The sequence below is a fragment of the Tribolium castaneum genome, chromosome 1, assembly GCF_031307605.1.
Source record: "Tribolium castaneum strain GA2 chromosome 1, icTriCast1.1, whole genome shotgun sequence".
NCBI classification, from domain to species: Eukaryota; Metazoa; Arthropoda; class Insecta; order Coleoptera; family Tenebrionidae; genus Tribolium; species Tribolium castaneum.
In genome coordinates, this window is record NC_087394.1 from 28,531,511 (window position 1) to 28,548,727 (window position 17,217).

A 17,217-nucleotide genomic window follows, 5' to 3' on the forward strand; every position below is an offset into this window, starting at 1 on the left:
TCTCTAAGCACTTGAATTTCTTCAGAATTGCTGCTGACGTTAGAGTAGTAATTATTATACCAGTAAAGAAAAGTTGCTCATTATCCTGAGAGTAATTTGTTTCTGAAACGAGTTTTTGAATCACGAGCAGATATTGACAACGTTTATTTACGTGTATTATACAACGTCTTCCTTTATATGTATTGATAAATTTTTGGTATTAATTTTTTCAGTATAAAAAATCAGGTGTACTTTTTTTGCTAATAAATAATTGTTACAAACTTTTGAAAAATGTGCATACATAGAGAAAAATTTAATATTTATGTACAGCATACGCTGAAATTATACGATTATTGTTTTTGAGATACAAAAAAATATATGTACTATATTAATAGACCCAGCTTGCTTTTGTAAAAAATTTGTGAAAATGGGAGAATAGTTCCAAGGTTCTAATTTCTTTTAGACTCTAAACTGTGAAAGTTTTTCTTTACTATTTTAAGTGCCTGAAATTAACCTAATAATTTTACATATTCTTTGTTTGTTATTCTTGTTTATTTATTTATAATTGTGTTGTTTTGATAAAAGTTCAATAAATCAATAACACTGTACCATAAATTTCTCTATTTTAAAAATTAATAGAAATTATAATTTGTATCAGATGTTTTCCAGTAACTTTATTAGGATAGAAGGCTAGAAATAAATGATTTATTTTTTTTGCTTTATGCAGAATCCAGATTTAAAAGCCTCTTGATTCTATCAGTTACATTTTTTTGAATAATCACGTTTTTCAAGTCCCATATTACAAAAATTTTATCGACTTGAGGTTGTAAATGTTCTATCAATTTAGACTTTAGGAAAAATCCTGCCAATTGATTAATGATTAAAATTCGAAATTAAGAGACTGAATTTAAATTACAATGTAAAAATCTAAAAATCTTTATAAATTTTTATAAATAAAAAACTAATTTTTAAGCACAGAAAAAATATATATGTAGTATAGACAAATATAGGTTTGTCAAAATTAAATTTTAAATTAACAAATATTAATTCCATTGATAAATTACATACTTATTACTTTTTCTAAAAACTGCTAATAAAACTCGAAAACAGCAAAAAAGACAGTTTTTAATTAATAGTAATTATAAATCGTGATAATTATTGTTTAGTCGCACGATTTCAATTTAAAACACGGTCTGAAAAAATTTGCTTTTCGTTTAGAGAAAACAATTAAAAAAAGGATTTGGAGAACCTTGGAAATAACCGTTACCACAGCTTAAATTGGCTTCCTAGCGAAAGCAAAGTGAAGTCTTAAATCATTAATCTTGTATTTACCACTGTTAAGATCTATACGAATAAATCTTCCACATACCTACTCCTCTATTTTAAATTTGGATTACAAAGTCAATCAAATCAATAGTCACTTAAAGCAATTTCTCTTGTCCAAAGAAATGTTAGGAAATGTCGATTTTAGTAGATTAAATAAGTCGCAGACAGAGCACTTTGGTGATAAAAGATTTTGTTGCAAAAAATATAAAGCTACTTTGGAACGAAATAAGAAAAATGCGTTCTCACTTTTAGCTGTTATTGCAAAGGGTTTAATGGCCGGTTGACCGGTTCCCAATCTCGTGATTATTTGATTAAAAGCAAAGCTGTCGTTTGACACCACGTAAATAAATGAAAATGTATGAGTTGTGAACGGAAAGGAACACCGTTGAAGCAAGTCGGACATACCAATGGTCTAAAAACTGAAAATAAAGGCGGACAATGACGAGCATTTGGACGGCAAAGAGCGTTGAACGGGAGTGCATGTTGTTGGGCAACACACGTGGATGGGGCCGTGGGGTGTTTGGGGGTGAAGAAGCGGCGGTGGTGCGGTGGTGGCTGACTGGCGGTACACCAAAGACACTGAAAGCTGGGTGGCGGTGGCCCAAGGCAGCGGTACCTGCGGCGGAGGCGGCGATGTCTGCGCGGCTGGTAGAGACTGTTGGCCTCAGCTTCGAGGGTAACGCGAGCTCTGGGCATATCTGCCGGGCCTCCCATCGGCCCGAGTGCCCGCCGCACACTGACATGGGCGCTTTCCGACGGCCCCGCCGCCACCGCCGCCACCGCCTCCCCCATCGATCGCCGCCGAAGGCCCCCTAACCTACCGTACGTACGATGTTGAGCTCTGCGGACGATCGCGACGACCCCCTTATGGTCGCGGAATAACCCTCAATATTGCTCTATTTTCGGAAGGACACGCTTCATTACCGGTGGGACCACCACCGCCATTTCGCATATAACGACCACCATTTACACGGATCGCAGCCAAATGGACGATAAGACGATACGAAACACAGATAATTACATGTTTACAACTTTTAGTTGCAATGCTTTGCCGTCATTACAACTTCAGAACGAATCCTTAAAAATTAGACCTATTGTTACAGACTACCGGACAGAAAAATTAAAATCCGCAAAATAAAAAAAAAGACAAAATAACAGTGAAAACAGAGACGGAATAAACGCCTGTGGCGGCAAAAGGCCCGAATCTAAAAGGCCCTAAAAGCGATAGATCCATATTAAAAGCAGCCACAACAAAAAAGTTGAGAAAATAAGTTTCAAATAATTACAGTCGTTTAAAAAAAATCTTTAGTTTTTGAAGTGAGAAGAACTTTTGATTTCAATGATCAAATAAATAGATCATCTTAGTACGATTCGATTCTAAGAAAATAATGCATTCATCTTTGATTACACAAATTAAAAAAAAATTTGACCCAAATCTTTGGACTTAGTTTATTAACTAAGTGTTATTTCCAAAAGTTGATAGTACTTACTGTTAACTGAATACCTGTCACCAAACAGAACTTCAATGATTATTCAAATAGCAAATTTTACATTGTAGCTTTAAAAAACTAAAAAACTTTCTGAGAATGTTTATCTACATGACAAATGAACTCGTAAAACACATCGTTGTGAAAAAATTTTTTGGAAATCTTGAAAACGCAGTTATTTTACCGTCTGTTTAGTAATTACTAAAGGATTTCTTTCATTTTTCTTGTATTATGTTTTCGATCATGCTTTGCACTGGGTTACTGAGTAACTTTAGCTAAACTTCGCCCAAGACCAAATAAAAAAAAATAACTAAATGTCGTCTGGATAAAAAATGTATCAAAAACTGACTTGCGTTTGGGAAAGTTTCTACATTCATATTGGGTACTAATAGGTACTAATATAAAAATTCCACTTAGTCTCAGTTAGTTCTCAGTTTAAAAACAAAAATTTTATCATGCAAAAATACGTAAACACGCTTTAGCTACCACACGGTGTAAATTTAAAACAATATTTCTTTTAAAGCATTAAATAATAGAAATACACTTCCCACTTGTTACTTGTACAAACTAAAAAATCGCACAAAAATCTGCGTTTGCTATTAAATATTTTGTTTTTTCTTACTCGTGTATTTTTTTTTAGAAATTGTGCTACAAGTTTTAAAAATTAAAATTAATTAAAAATGTTAATATAAATGAAAAAATACAAGATATTCAAATATTATTTAATCGAAATTTCTATATAAAGTCACTCTAAAACAAACGATGTTTAAATGATGTTTTGAGCAAAACTTCTTGAAAATATCGTTGCTGTCTCCAAAATTACGTTCAGTATTTGAATTTTAAATTTATATTTAATAACTTTGTAAAGCCAGTGACACATATTTAAAGAATTTTTTGCACAAAACAATGTTTAAGAATATAGCTATAAGAATAGCTTGTTCTAAAATAACAAGAAATAATTTTTTGCAGAGTAGAAGTAATTATTAATTGGTAACAAACGCTGAATTCTGTGTGAACTAAAAAATACCTAATTGATAAACTCTACACATTTGATTATTTCAAATATTCTTAATTTTTTAATTTTTCGTATAGATTCTATTCTTCTGAAACGTTTTTTCCTAAAATTAAAAACATATCTAAAAATCTATTTTCATCTTTTTTTGGACCCCAAAATGTTACCTCTATCAGAGACCCTCACTCAACTTTTAAATCAAAATCAATTAACATAACTATTTACTAATTATTTGCAATTATTTAAAACTGTATATTCAACCCTTATCAGACTCCAGCAAACAAATAGAGCGGAATTTAATTATTGGATGCAAACTCATTGTGCAAGAACCGGTGGAAATGTAAAACAAATGGCAACATTGATGAAGAAATGGGTCTGCGCGGAAGAAACTACCGGTAATTAGTAAACATAAGATGGTGGTGATTTAATTTTCAAGTTATTTGTACGCGAAACACAGGGAAAAGAAGGATTTGCTTCGGGCCGCATTATCCCGTTGTTAATCTTAAAGTGGACTCCGAAAAATCTCTCTTTTATCGTAATGGCATCGCGAGATTTAATGTGCGACGATACCTTTAGAAAGCTAAGACAACTAACACATTGTGACGGAAATAATTGACATAGAAAAATACAAAATTGTGTAAAGGCTAAGATTAGTCGGTAACGGAACACTAAATCAAACTACTAAAGTTTCTAATTGAGTTAGCAACTTCCATACCCGGTAGAATAACTTTTTAATAAATTACTGTTATAAAATCACGACGTGAAATATCAAAAACCTTTCTGTATTTATAGTTAAGTTTCAAAATGATTAAGTGGCTAATTGACGTTAAAGCTCCTACATACAAACATTTCATATTAAAAAAGTTCGAACAAAGTCCTTCATGGCTCAAGCCTTTTAAAAATGTGTTCAGTGGAGTATAATGCCTGACCACAATCAAGTTCTAGTTAAGTCATCGAAACGTAAAATGCCTTACTAAATTAGGAACTTAGATCCTTTATGTCAAACTACAAAGAAGTGCAAATTTCTGAAATAAAAAAAATCGATTCTAATTTTAAAATAAGACGAAGTTTTTTTAAGAATGGCAAGTAGCAGGAGCGTAAATCGCGTCGCATTAACGCGATTTTCCAGCTGGAAAAAACGCGTCCACTTACTCGTATAAATCCTACTCGAATTAAACGAAGTTGAGTTCTCTTATTACACGGGGCTGACAAATAGCAACTTTACCAGCCACGCAGAATATAAAAATTATCTCTCTCCTGCTGTGAGCAGGAATGAAATGTTTAAATTATTGCGTGACAATTTAATAAAATAAAAATTTCAACTTGTAATTTCCGAGTGACAACATCGATTAAAAGTTTTTTTTTGTGAAATTGGAAATTGTTTCAGTGACTATAATTATGCAAAATTACAGAACCGGCAATTTAGAACAAATAGAGCGAAATTGATGTTGACAAGACCTTCAAACAATATAATCACACTTTTCTGGGTAAACAAGTCCGAGGAGGTGCACCCACGTGAGCGGTGCTCTAAATTTTCTTATTGGTTTAGTAGAGAAGCTTTTTTGTTTCCGCAGCGGCTTAGAAATTTTTGATAAATTACCTAACCACCTCTTTTGCCACTTTAGTATTCGAAGGGTGCTTCACATATATATCGCCTATAATTTACTTCCGGGTTAAATTGGGCATAACGAAAATCCAGATCAACTAGCTTTGTTGCATTTTAAACAGTCGGTATTTTTGCGACAAATAAAATCCTCAAAAGCAATTAAATTTTAATTCCAGAAACAGGAGTAAGGAATTGAAATATTTAACCAAAGTAATAAATTCCTCCGTTTAAATCTCTCGAGACAGAACAAGTCGAGTGTTATTATCCATTATATTCCTTTTACAATCTCTGGATGAGGTTATCGAAATATTAAAATTCCAGTGGAAGGCATTTCAGTTGTTCCATTTTTCGTGCTAACAAGACAAATAGGCTTCGGCAATGAAGAGCGCATTGAGCAGTTCCAAAATACATAAATCCACCCCTCCAATTCTATCTACAAGTCGAAGACGAAGGCCTGCAAGCAATATTACCGTTTCCTTCCCACACTTTAGTCGTAAATCACCGAACATGCTGGAATCGAACAGGCAACGGAGCCTTCTAACCAGCCAAATATGTAATATTTGGTACGACATGACGACGAAAACACTTTTTTATTAGCGTGCCGCAGTCTCATATTCGATACCACAAGAAGTTTCTAATTATAATAAGAGAGCTTCCAAGACGCCGAAACGACTTTAATCAAATGTTTGCAATTGTAAAAAGCAAATAAATAATTCTCTTGGTTGGAAGCAACTGACAGTCGAAGATAATTTACACTAACATTACGTTAATTATTTATTTTCCTTTCACGTGAGTTATTTTGGTGAGGGATCGGAGTTTGGATGGTAAACAGTAGACGTTTCACTTAGAGCTTTGAATATTAAACGGAATTAAAAATTAATGGGTCATTTGGATAAATTATTTGGGAGATGCGTTATGGAGACTACGATAGAATTCCCATAATAGACATAAGCCGAAGTTTATGGGCTCTAAGCCTGTCATTACACCCCATGTTTTATGCAGCAAGTAATCAAATAATTGTTTACTTACTCAAATAAAATTGGCAATAAAAATTACTAAAAAGTTTACAGCGAAATTTGGTTTAGTAATCCGCCCCTGATGTTATATCATCAAATAAACCACAAAATGCTGTTGGAATATACCTTTGAATTCTTTTCGTGGATCTCTCTTTGAAATTCGCATTCAATCTACAATTCTAATTTAAAAACATCTGATTAAAATACGAGTTATTGGCGCTTTTTCTTCTTAATTAGAATTATTATCACATTTGCTCTTTGAGTCAATGGTTCGTGATAAAATTTCCTAGCAAAATCCTGTCAAAATCGCCCTCTTTCTCCATAAACCCGGCGATCCTGCGGCTAACCCCTTGTAAAGAATGACATGACAAGAGTTTGAATCAACACGAGTTGGATGAAAACGTTGAAAAGCATCCGAGAATAGAGGAGGTCCTCCGACATCGATTACCTCTGACAACGCCGATAAGGTCAACAAGGTGCTGCTTGCCGTAGGATTGATGTTATCTCAGCAAATTGAAGCCTGCTATTCAATCAAAACCAAAAGGACAATCAAACCCTGCAATTTAAATTCTCCAACAACCAAATCAAACTGTGGCAAAAAATCCAGGTGCCTGATCGCAGATTGGCTAAACTATGTACGAGTTTTATTTCCATATTGCGATATCAAAATGTAATGCGTCTAAGCCGTGAGCACAAAAATTAAATGTCACGAACGCAAATAAAGTGGTGCAATGCGTGTGTACTTGGCGTTTTGTTAAAAAAAGTAAACACGAAGCCGGACAAATGAATGTTGGGCCAAATCCGACCAGTATCAGGTTATTACATTCGTGATAATTGCATCCAGTTTAATTGATTTTGTAAAATGTCGGATCTGTTTTAACACAAGTATCACGCACGCAAATTATTCACTGACCGCTTTCAACTAACCAAATTTAATCTCGGTGTAGAGCATTAGTTTAACGTACTTGTAATATTCCTGCTGAAACTTTAAATACAAGCCAAACATCAGCGGAGTTAAAAGCTTGAAAGAGTTTGTCGTGCCAGATGAAATACCTCAAGTGAAAAATAAGCGCATCTGCTACATTTCAAAATAAATTTTTGCGATAAACCGGAAATGTTTATTGAAAGCAAATGCATATTCATATAAGTGAATTTCAGCGAAATTTCAGCTGTCGACGCTTCAAAATCGACACGTGTAGCGCTCAGTGCAGCTGAATTAAATGGAATTGCCGATGTTTTTAATTACATTTTTATTATGTTTGGTGTGTTTTAATTTGTCACGTTATTTCCAAAATGTACATTTATTTAGCACTCAAGTTGAATATTTTGCGTTATATTTATAAAATGAATCCGCTTTATGTTCTATTTTAAATTTGGAGAAAATGCTACTAAAATTAAGATCAACACAAACAACTCGTCCGTTGTTGTTATGAATGCAAACGGGCTTGTGAAGGTTTTAGAGCAATTAAATGAAAATCAAGTTAAATTTCTACTAGATGCTTATCCAAGCTAAAAAATATTTTCTATTTATAATTCAGCTCTTGCAGCAGCAGTTTGCTACAATTTTATACCTAATCTTATGCAGCGCAGATATTTTAATTTTAAATGAGCTGCAGTAAAAACCAATTAAAACTTAAATTAATAGTCTTTAAATATAACTTTGCCCAGACCAAAGTGAAACAAATTTTTGCCAATGTCCTTCAGAAATAGTTTTAAGTGTACTTGTTGGCAAATGTCTCGCCGCAACTCGTGACAATGTCCCCGGAAAAATCCAATTAAAAAAATATTTATCTTGTGTTAAAATCGGCTTTATTTAAGCACACTGTAATACATATTTATATGGAAAAACCTCAAGTCTTGTAGTTTTGTACAAAAACGAACTCTATTTTGATAACCCACTTGTCGGCTTGGACACGTTCCAAAAATGCTCTCCAATTGTAGTTCGCATTGTTAAGAAAAATTAAAAAACACAAACACTGTCAAACTACCGCTACAGTCACCAAGGCGGCATAAACTTTGCAAATTTGCATTAATGGCTCCGAAAGCTGTGCTTAATGTATTTTAAAACAAGAGTTTGGAAATTACAAAAAACAATACACATTCCTCTAAAAATAATCACGCTTTGGTCAGAATTTATTATTTGTCATTCTCATTTATGTGAAGTAAAATGTCTCGAAAAATAAACGCTTTTGTTGAAAATTACCTCAACGAGAACAATAAAAGTCGGAATGGAAATAAATGTAACAACACAAACGTCGCCAACTTTTGCACTTAACCGCATAAAACCGGTCCTGGAAATGGACAAATGGTAAGGTAAGGTATTTACCTTTCCTACCTTCTTCTCTGAATGGAAGGTGGTGGAAGTCCTACATCTGCCTTTTGCGACCTATGATGTGCGGTACTAATATAGGCCATGTCATTCTGAGGGACAATCACAGACAATTCTCAACGATCACAAACATCACAAACACGCTTAAATACGCTCCATCGCTTAAAGCTCGATGGTCAATCAGCGGCAAAGTGGTTAAAGCTAGAGAGCTCTTGATTATGGTGAATCGTGTGATTCTGGACTAAAATTAGACCAAGTCGTGTCGCCTAACTCCAGACGATTCACTAGCCGCAACTAATAATAACATTATACCCACACTTAAAGCTATTGTTCCCATTAAAAACTGCCGGTATATTTACAAAAAGCGAGCTTTCAAACACTCAAATTTCGAGCTTTAAGTTATCGAAAGCTCGCCGCTGCTGGACTCGCGTGTTTTCCGCTTGAAGCTCAGCAAGCTCGACGCTCGGTTGGTAATTTTGTGTGCTTTTATCCTGAACGCGAGCTTTTGTGCAGGAAAATTCCTGCAAAGCTCGACGGCCGGTTTGTATGTTGGATACTAAGTCAGGAGCGACATCTGTCAAGCGTTGGCTCAACTACATGTTTTTCGCGTGAAGAATTCCAACCGAAATGGCAATTCCTAGTTTGAATTGTAATAATTGATTATGCAAATCGCTGAATTTATTAAAAGGGGTGAAAAAAATCAACTTACAGTAGTTAATTCATTCTTCTAGTCACTAATGGCAGAACTTACCTGAAACAAACAACAATTTAATTAAAATCAATAAGTTTTAACCAAAATTAATTTATTTGTAAATAAATTTAAAAAACCATTTTAGATTTTCATTTCTTGCGTAAATTATTCACAACTCTGGTTATAGCAGAGTAAATAAACTTTAGCACCTTTCCGTGTTTCTTTTCATTATTTATACCAACAATAAAACTGGAAGGCAGTATATTTTTATATGTGAGCTTGCGCGGTTCTTAAATTATTTCTGCATATTGCAATTTTGACAAATTATCTATACCAAATTTCAGCCATGCTTTATCAACAAATTTGTGTATTAATGCATCCATTTGTCATTTATTCGCGTTGAAATTGGTTTAAATAGGAAGCAAATCCGTTTTAATATCCGGTTCGATTTCATGCGTTGAAAATGAACATAAAACAACATTTAACCAATTTTCAATTAGTCGTTGTTTAATCACAACATAAATTTCACTTTTAAATTAGCGGTTTCTTTAAAAGTGAGGAAAAATTCTTAACAAAATAAGGCGCCAAAAGCTTAAGACCCCAAACGCGTTCCGCTGAAATTATTAGCCTTTACGATATGTTTTCAAAAGATCTTGATTCAGACCCTCTCAAAACTGACGCTCCTTCCCGGTTTAATGTGTTTGACTTGCCATCAAGCCATTATCTCTTAAAGACAGCTCCACTCATTTTGTGTACATCTCTCTCAATTTTTTATTCAAAATAACAAAAAGAAACAATTTTCCTAAGCATAAGCCATTCCTAATAGAGATAATAAATTATTTAAAGGAGAAACTTTACCATTTAGTAAGATGTAGCCATTAAACTAAAGAGAATGCTCGATCGTAACCAGACTTTGTAACTTCTGCTTTAGTCCGCCAAATTAGATTCAAAGATGCTTAAATTATCAGCCACTAAATGCTTTAATGATGAGCTTTAAGGTTGTGATTTTACGCTTTGATAAACCTTGGCTTTGGTGCAATTTTATTTTTGGTGTTGCCACAGACAGGTGCAAGGAGCGAACGACAGGACTTAGAAGTCGTATCTCCTGTAAGTTCAGAGATCAAGTTCAAGCAAAAAGGCAAAGCTAGAATTTCAGTCTGAGCTTGAAATCTCGAGAAAAAGTCCAATAAAATTGGTGACGAATATCGAGTTTGCTTGTTTTTTCACAATTCAATTTTAGTGTCTTCAAAACACCACGTTCTTATTTTAATAAGTGAAATTAAACTTGAATCAGAAAAAATTCATTTTATTTCAATTGATGGCGAACATTTCTCCATTTTCTCGAAATCAAATCCAGCATCAAAGCTCAACTTTGATGATTTTGTTTGCGCGAAAATGAATTGAGAAAAGTCGGAACACACCCACGTTGTTCTGGTTTTTCGGGAGTCAACTTTAATTGGAGCAAATATATTTCCTGATAAGAATGAAATTTATTGGAGCAAAGTGCCGGGAAATCAATGAACGAATTCAGAGAAAGACGAGAGAAACCACCAAGAAAATGTTTATTGAGAGAGCGAGAGTTTGTTGGTTTAATATTGGGAAGTTTGTCCGGTGAATGCGTTGCGGCTTGTGGAAGATTTGTCTTGCTAAACCCAAATTTGGCGGTCAATTTCTTACAACAAACAGTTAGAAGCGTTTAATTTAACTGTGTTACAAACTGAGCGTAAATTAAATCTTGTGCTTGGCGTAGTGTAAAGAATTTTCCAGATATTGTCTGGTTGAGAGAGACTCTCAGTTTTCAATTTTACAGGTGAATAAGTTCATTTGACACAAAGTTTAATTCTTATTATTTGTGCTAACAAAAACACCAAACTTTATCTTTCTGGTTGGGTTTATCTGTGACAATTCCTTCAAGGATACAGTGGTGTCCATAACGGCCAAGCCTGGATGTTCACCATTAATCACTCAGTGAATGTGTATTGTTGGTAATATTGAGCTTAAAGCTAGAATTAATTGTGTGTCGTCTGCATAATGCCGAATTAGAGCTGTTTGGCTGAATCTGTCGCATTACTCCAGAAAGTCTGTGCAACTTTACCGCTCAGACGCGTGAAAGATATTTCGTTAAAATCGCACTCAAACCAAATTAAAGGGGATTTTTTACATCCCTGTTGTTTGTCATTCAAATTCATTACATCGGTTATATAATTCATACAGCGCACAATTTAAACTCATGTAAATTTCTAACACAAACACTGAAGTGGCAGGCAATCGTCGAGTCGTGACAAACGGTTTAGTTTCTGCACTTGCTACCAAGCATCTATTTATTTTCCCTTCGCTCTGAAATCTCAGCCCCGGCATCATTAATAAATATCAAGGTGGTGCACCCTTAGGAACTCTCCGAGTCATTTCTTTCTCTTTAAATAATGCTTCGCATCCGTTTCACTCCATCAGGGTGTCAAAGGACGCACCAAAAACCATCTGTAATTATCAGCTTTTCACCACTTTTTATGGTGTTAACCCCTGTAGTAGAAAATTGAAAAAACCAGACCAGCAATTTTCCGATCGAATAGTTGCCTTCGTGCAACCTTTTACAAGAAAACATGGTTGAAACTTGGGCGAACCATTTGAATTGTAAATTATGGCCTATCTGACCAAACGTCATCAAAACCCTTTCTTGTCCGGTCCACTTTCAATAAACTCGCCTTTCAGTCCGCATTATCCTGCACGTCCAAATCTGTTATGTGGGTTAACAGAACGCTAATTAAAATTATACTTTAATTAATATTTCCGCCGTAAAGTAAACGCAAATCCGCTGCAATTATTCGGTGATTTGTTTCGACGCGGTTCGTCTTCATTACTCATTCATTCCAGTGGACTTTGAAGTGATCTACCTGTTAATCTAAATTCACGACAAAACTTTAATGAGCTTTCGGGAAAAATTCCGACATAACTTCGATTTCGTGGTCACTGCCACGAATATGGTAATGTATATCCACCATCCGGAGCGATTTTACGTGACTTCGGAACACCGCTGCTCACTAGAGCTTTCCTCCCTCTTAAAGCTCCCGTCTATGCGCCACCGCTCGCTAATAAACAAATTTGCAAATTACGCAGCCCTTCGTTTCCTTAAATCCGACTTTGTCCGTACACAAATTTCGGGAAAACTTCATTACACGAAGAGTTTTCGTTTAATAAAATTTGGCCGGGAATTGAGACATTATTTATCAGTGTACACGCATCCCGAAGGACTCACGTATAAAATATCGGCACGTTTATCCCTCAAGGGTTGTTCGGATAGTAAAGCTGCCAGATTTGCTCCATCCAGCGGTCAGTCTTGCCAAAATACTAATTTTTACTAATGATTTTTAAAATTGAATTTGTGGCGCTTTTTATTACCACAATTCATCATACGTTAAGCCGCTGCCCTGACGGATACAATCCCGGCATTGGATTCAATTTGAAAAGATTCTGCAAGTCATGTGCCCGATTATTATTTTTGAAACGACTAGGAGAGTGCGTAATTAATGGTTTTTAATTACAATTTAGAGAGTTCAGAATTGTTCTAAAAAGTTTACGTTAAGAAACAATTCAGTTTTGTCAGAATTGGAATCGTTAAAGTAAAACGGCTAGAACATTCAATAGAGTATACAGCTGTAAATTATTTCGATACATGCTTCAGCATCCACTTAATGGAAGCTCCAAGAAGATGAATGGAGCTACAATTACACTTGATAATGTTAAGAGTTATATGCGAATGCTCAACACTATTTCAGTCGCAACAAAGACCAACGTTTAATAAACTAGATTATTTTTCATTTAGCGTTGCAATAAAACGCCTTCGGAAACTCCTAGATATAGCAGAAGCGACGTCTAGAAACGGAAAATATCTAGTCTTGGGCGGAAATGAATTGGAAAAGCCTTTCCCTTGACTTGACACAGATACGTTTTTCCCACTCCAAATCGTCAAAAAAATTCGAATAAAAACACACGTTTCGTCAAAAAGCGATTGACGCACATTTTGCAGAACCGGAAATCCATCAGGATAACTTATCCCCATTCATTACAGCTTGTCATATAAAAGCTCCATCACAGAACGTTGCATTAAAGTTTCCGAAACACGCAATATCCTCTAATTAGCGAACTTCATATCGGATAAACAGGAGCGTGTTGGAGCGGTGCAAAAATAGCAGGTTCTTCTGCAGTTGGATCGAAAACGGTTTTGATCGAGTTGTGTCGTTAGTGATCTGAATAGTAGATGGAACTTTACCGCCAGTTACAGCAGGAAATTAAACCGTGCACACTGACGGAAGTGTGCTCAATTCGGTTATTATCGTCTCGGATTTTCTGATATCCAAGTCGTTTTACTAAAGTTTTATAAGGAAATTAATAAAATGATAAAAGCCAAGTTGTGACTTCCACATTAAAGTTGAAAGCGAATTTTCGGGTGATTTTATCTTGTTTTACACCGTTAAGTAATCACAAGTTTTAAATTAATTTAAACGAAACAGATAACTTTCGCCACAATAAAACGTGACTGGCGTCCACCTTCTTGTAAAATATGTAAATCTGTAGGTAACACATGTTTGTAATGTACGGGACAAAAAGAAAATAAATTACTGGTATTCCCATTGCTTTCCGGCAAAACTCACCGGAAATAAAGTCATAGCAGTTGTGTAAAAATTGCAATAGGTATGATTTATGTCGCTTCATTCGTCTCGAAAGCTGATAAAATTCACCTTACTTGGAGTTATGAAAAGCGAATATTACACATATGATGGATAATCAATACGACTTTCGTGCGAAATTCGAAATATGTAACAATATCAACTTTCATACATTCCGGAAGTAAAATCTTGGGGTTAGTTACAAGAGCTCTAAAACTGTCATGAAAAGGTTCAGTAGTAGCAGTTGCAACCTCTTCAGAAAGCTTACGTGCTTTCCACAGTTGTAATAAATAATAATTATGCCATAACAACTGCGCTTTCATTGTTTGGAACGTAAAATTATTAAAATATTTTAACGATCAAATAAAACTGCATTTAGCAGAATTTATGAAACAAAAATTTTACTATTGAGTGACTAATTTTAAATCAAGTGATGGAAGTGCGAATGGTCGATGTCTATTTACTGATAACGAGACCATTAATACACGCAAAGCCACATTATGGCATGATGCCAAACATTATTTGGTGATCAACTGATCAGATTTGGGAGGAATAATCTCGACTGGTCTTCTCGATACCATACAAAATTCCGAGGATTAAAGATTTATGTGCTTTAATAACATCTGTTCCCAAATAATTTTTATCCTTTTGACAGGATTGAGATTTGCATCAAAAGCATCCCGTTTAAAATTCGGTTAAAAATTGATTTTCAATATAAATCTAATTGCTACAGCGCTGAAAAACTTGTAATAAAATAAAAATAAAACTCGTTTTTTATGCCTCAGGCAGATTAACTTTTACCCTTTTTAAATAACATAGGGCTATAAAAAGTTGGAAAAATGGGATGAAATAAAATGCAAACACTTTTAGTTTAATTATGTGTGTGGGTTTAAGGGTATCAGGAAAATTAAAACACAAACACCTACTTCATTGGTTAAAGTAAAAAGCAATAATCAGCAACTTTGGTTTTTTTCGAAACCAAATTTATTCAACTTCATAAAATTATATCATGAGATCGAAAATATCCTGAATTAGAGCAAGACACACCTTCAGGCCCAGCTTGCTCTGATTCGAAATATTTTCAAACTCTCGGTACTTATAATACAAAGAACGATACTTGGAGCGATTCGTTAATAAATTCGTCACGCTTTAGAGCTTAATAAATTTTTGGTTTTAGTTTTGTTTATTAAAAAAAATTGATACCATGGTTTGATAAACATTGAAATAAACAATTTGCTTAATTGGAGCTCGTTTATCTTAAAGGGGACACAAAGCCCAGTTTTAATTAAAGTTGTTCGCACTACCCTTGCACAAAAATGTAATTTTTTGCAGCTCTAGCCACATAAAGATAAACAACCGCGCCACGTGACGTATTAACTCCTATTATCCTTTCCCCTTCGCTGAGAGATATCGAAAAAAATCTTGGACCTCACCCAAACCGATAAATGAACAACACTTGAAGCGCAAAATTCAATTCGGCTCAAACCTCCACTCTGATTGATTTAAATAATTCAGTATCTCGCGTTGCAACAGCCGCTTTTTTGACACGCCCCATGAATAAAGCTCCGGTTAATGAATGAAGCTTGGTCACAATGGAAGTCATGAGAGCGGATCAGCGATTGAACATGAAATCGCCGGCTTTTGTGAAACGTCAAAACAAACCGCAACAGGGCCAATTTATCAGCGATATTTCGGCACCTTTAGCACATTCCGTTAGACTAATTAACGCGGGAATTGTGTGACAGTTGGCGGCGGTATTACCATTTAATACGTGAGTTGTAAGTCGGATAAAGGGTGTGTTGGAGCGGCGGAGGACTCCAATTCGGGGATAATAAACACTTCCACCTTTACCATTTCAAAGGCAAGATTAATGGGACGGAACGTAAGTAATGTTAGTTGAAATTACGACGACTACCGTTTTATCAATTCCGGGAAAAACGGCGGTATTCAAGCCGATATTTATTGCCGGAGGTGTCGCCTATAATTATCCGCTTCTTACATCAAATCCGCCAAATCGATACCTTTCAGCCGATTCAGCCGCAAAAATTCCTTGTGTTTTGCACTGGGTTTAATGCACTTAAATTTACTTTCCGGTATATTGTTGTTTAAAAATAGGTTGATAAAATGCAGCTGCACGTTTCTAATTAACACAGTTCGATGAATATGTGCAAAAGCTCCACGTGTGGTCAATGCATTTGACAATAATGGATTTTTTGAAATAATAAAATTGGTCAGGCATGCCAAGCACGTAAATGTCACACCAGAATGATCAAAAGAGTTTCAATTAATCAGAGTCCGAATGACAATTTTACATTAATTAATTTACTCTTTGACTGATGATATGAAAGTAAAGTCAGCAGGGATTTGGATAAACAAACGTCTGGCTGTGGAGGACTGCTTGTACAGGATTTCAGTCCATAAATTTCTTGTCATAAATTTATTCAGACGCTTTTACGACAAAGAGAAAACCGTTCAGGACTTAAAGTAGCGAAGAATCCGAATAATATATAGACGTTTTGGAGACAACGGCTGAGTAAAATATTCGTCTAGAATGATATAAAACCCACACATTAAATCGCAATACGGTAATAAACAGGTGTTAATAACCCAAAACATTGGCACATTTTTGCTTAAAAAATGTGTTGGCAAAAATTAATTTTTATTATTTAAGCACAAATAGAATCTTTTAAACTCTAGTGACATAAAAAAAGAATAATATTTTAGCAAACATTAATTAGAAAATAGTCTTTTTTTAGTAACTTTTCTAGATGAAGCGAATCAATAAGTTTTAATGATATTTGAATTTATTAAATTTATACATGAATTCCAACGTTAAAACTTAAAACTTTGAAACCGTCTTTAAACACTAATCAGATTAAAGCATTAAAAAATAGCGTATTATTCTACGAGTTTTATAAAACGTTCCATTGTGGCACGAATGGTTTTGGGGCACGACAAAGGAGTGCCACAATTAACGAGTCTAATAGACTATTTTTTCTACTTTGTATTTTTGTTGTTTGCTTTTGTTTAGTTAAACTTATCAAAATATGTTCGAACTTTTCTCTTAATTTTGTTAATTATTCGGGCTTTATCAATAAACGACTTGG

The 17,217-nt window shown here is 34.6% G+C and overlaps 1 protein-coding gene across 5 annotated transcripts in view; it reads right to left on the reverse strand.

The window, feature by feature from the left end:
- The window catches only part of Sh (Shaker), a 123,331-nt gene that overhangs the window by 76,949 nt on the left and 29,165 nt on the right, over positions 1 to 17,217 (reverse strand). Inside the window, exon 1 of one of the 5 annotated variants that reach the window (XM_015978041.2) lies at positions 8,762 to 8,947. The exons of 3 other annotated variants lie outside the window; for them this stretch is intronic. In XM_015978041.2, the coding sequence (XP_015833527.1) occupies positions 8,762 to 8,841 (80 nt within the window). In that variant the 5' untranslated portion in view covers positions 8,842 to 8,947. Of the gene's footprint in view, positions 1 to 1,921; positions 2,043 to 8,761; positions 8,948 to 17,217 lie in introns of those variants that run through there. One more of the 5 variants, XM_015978040.2, reaches the window with a different exon arrangement.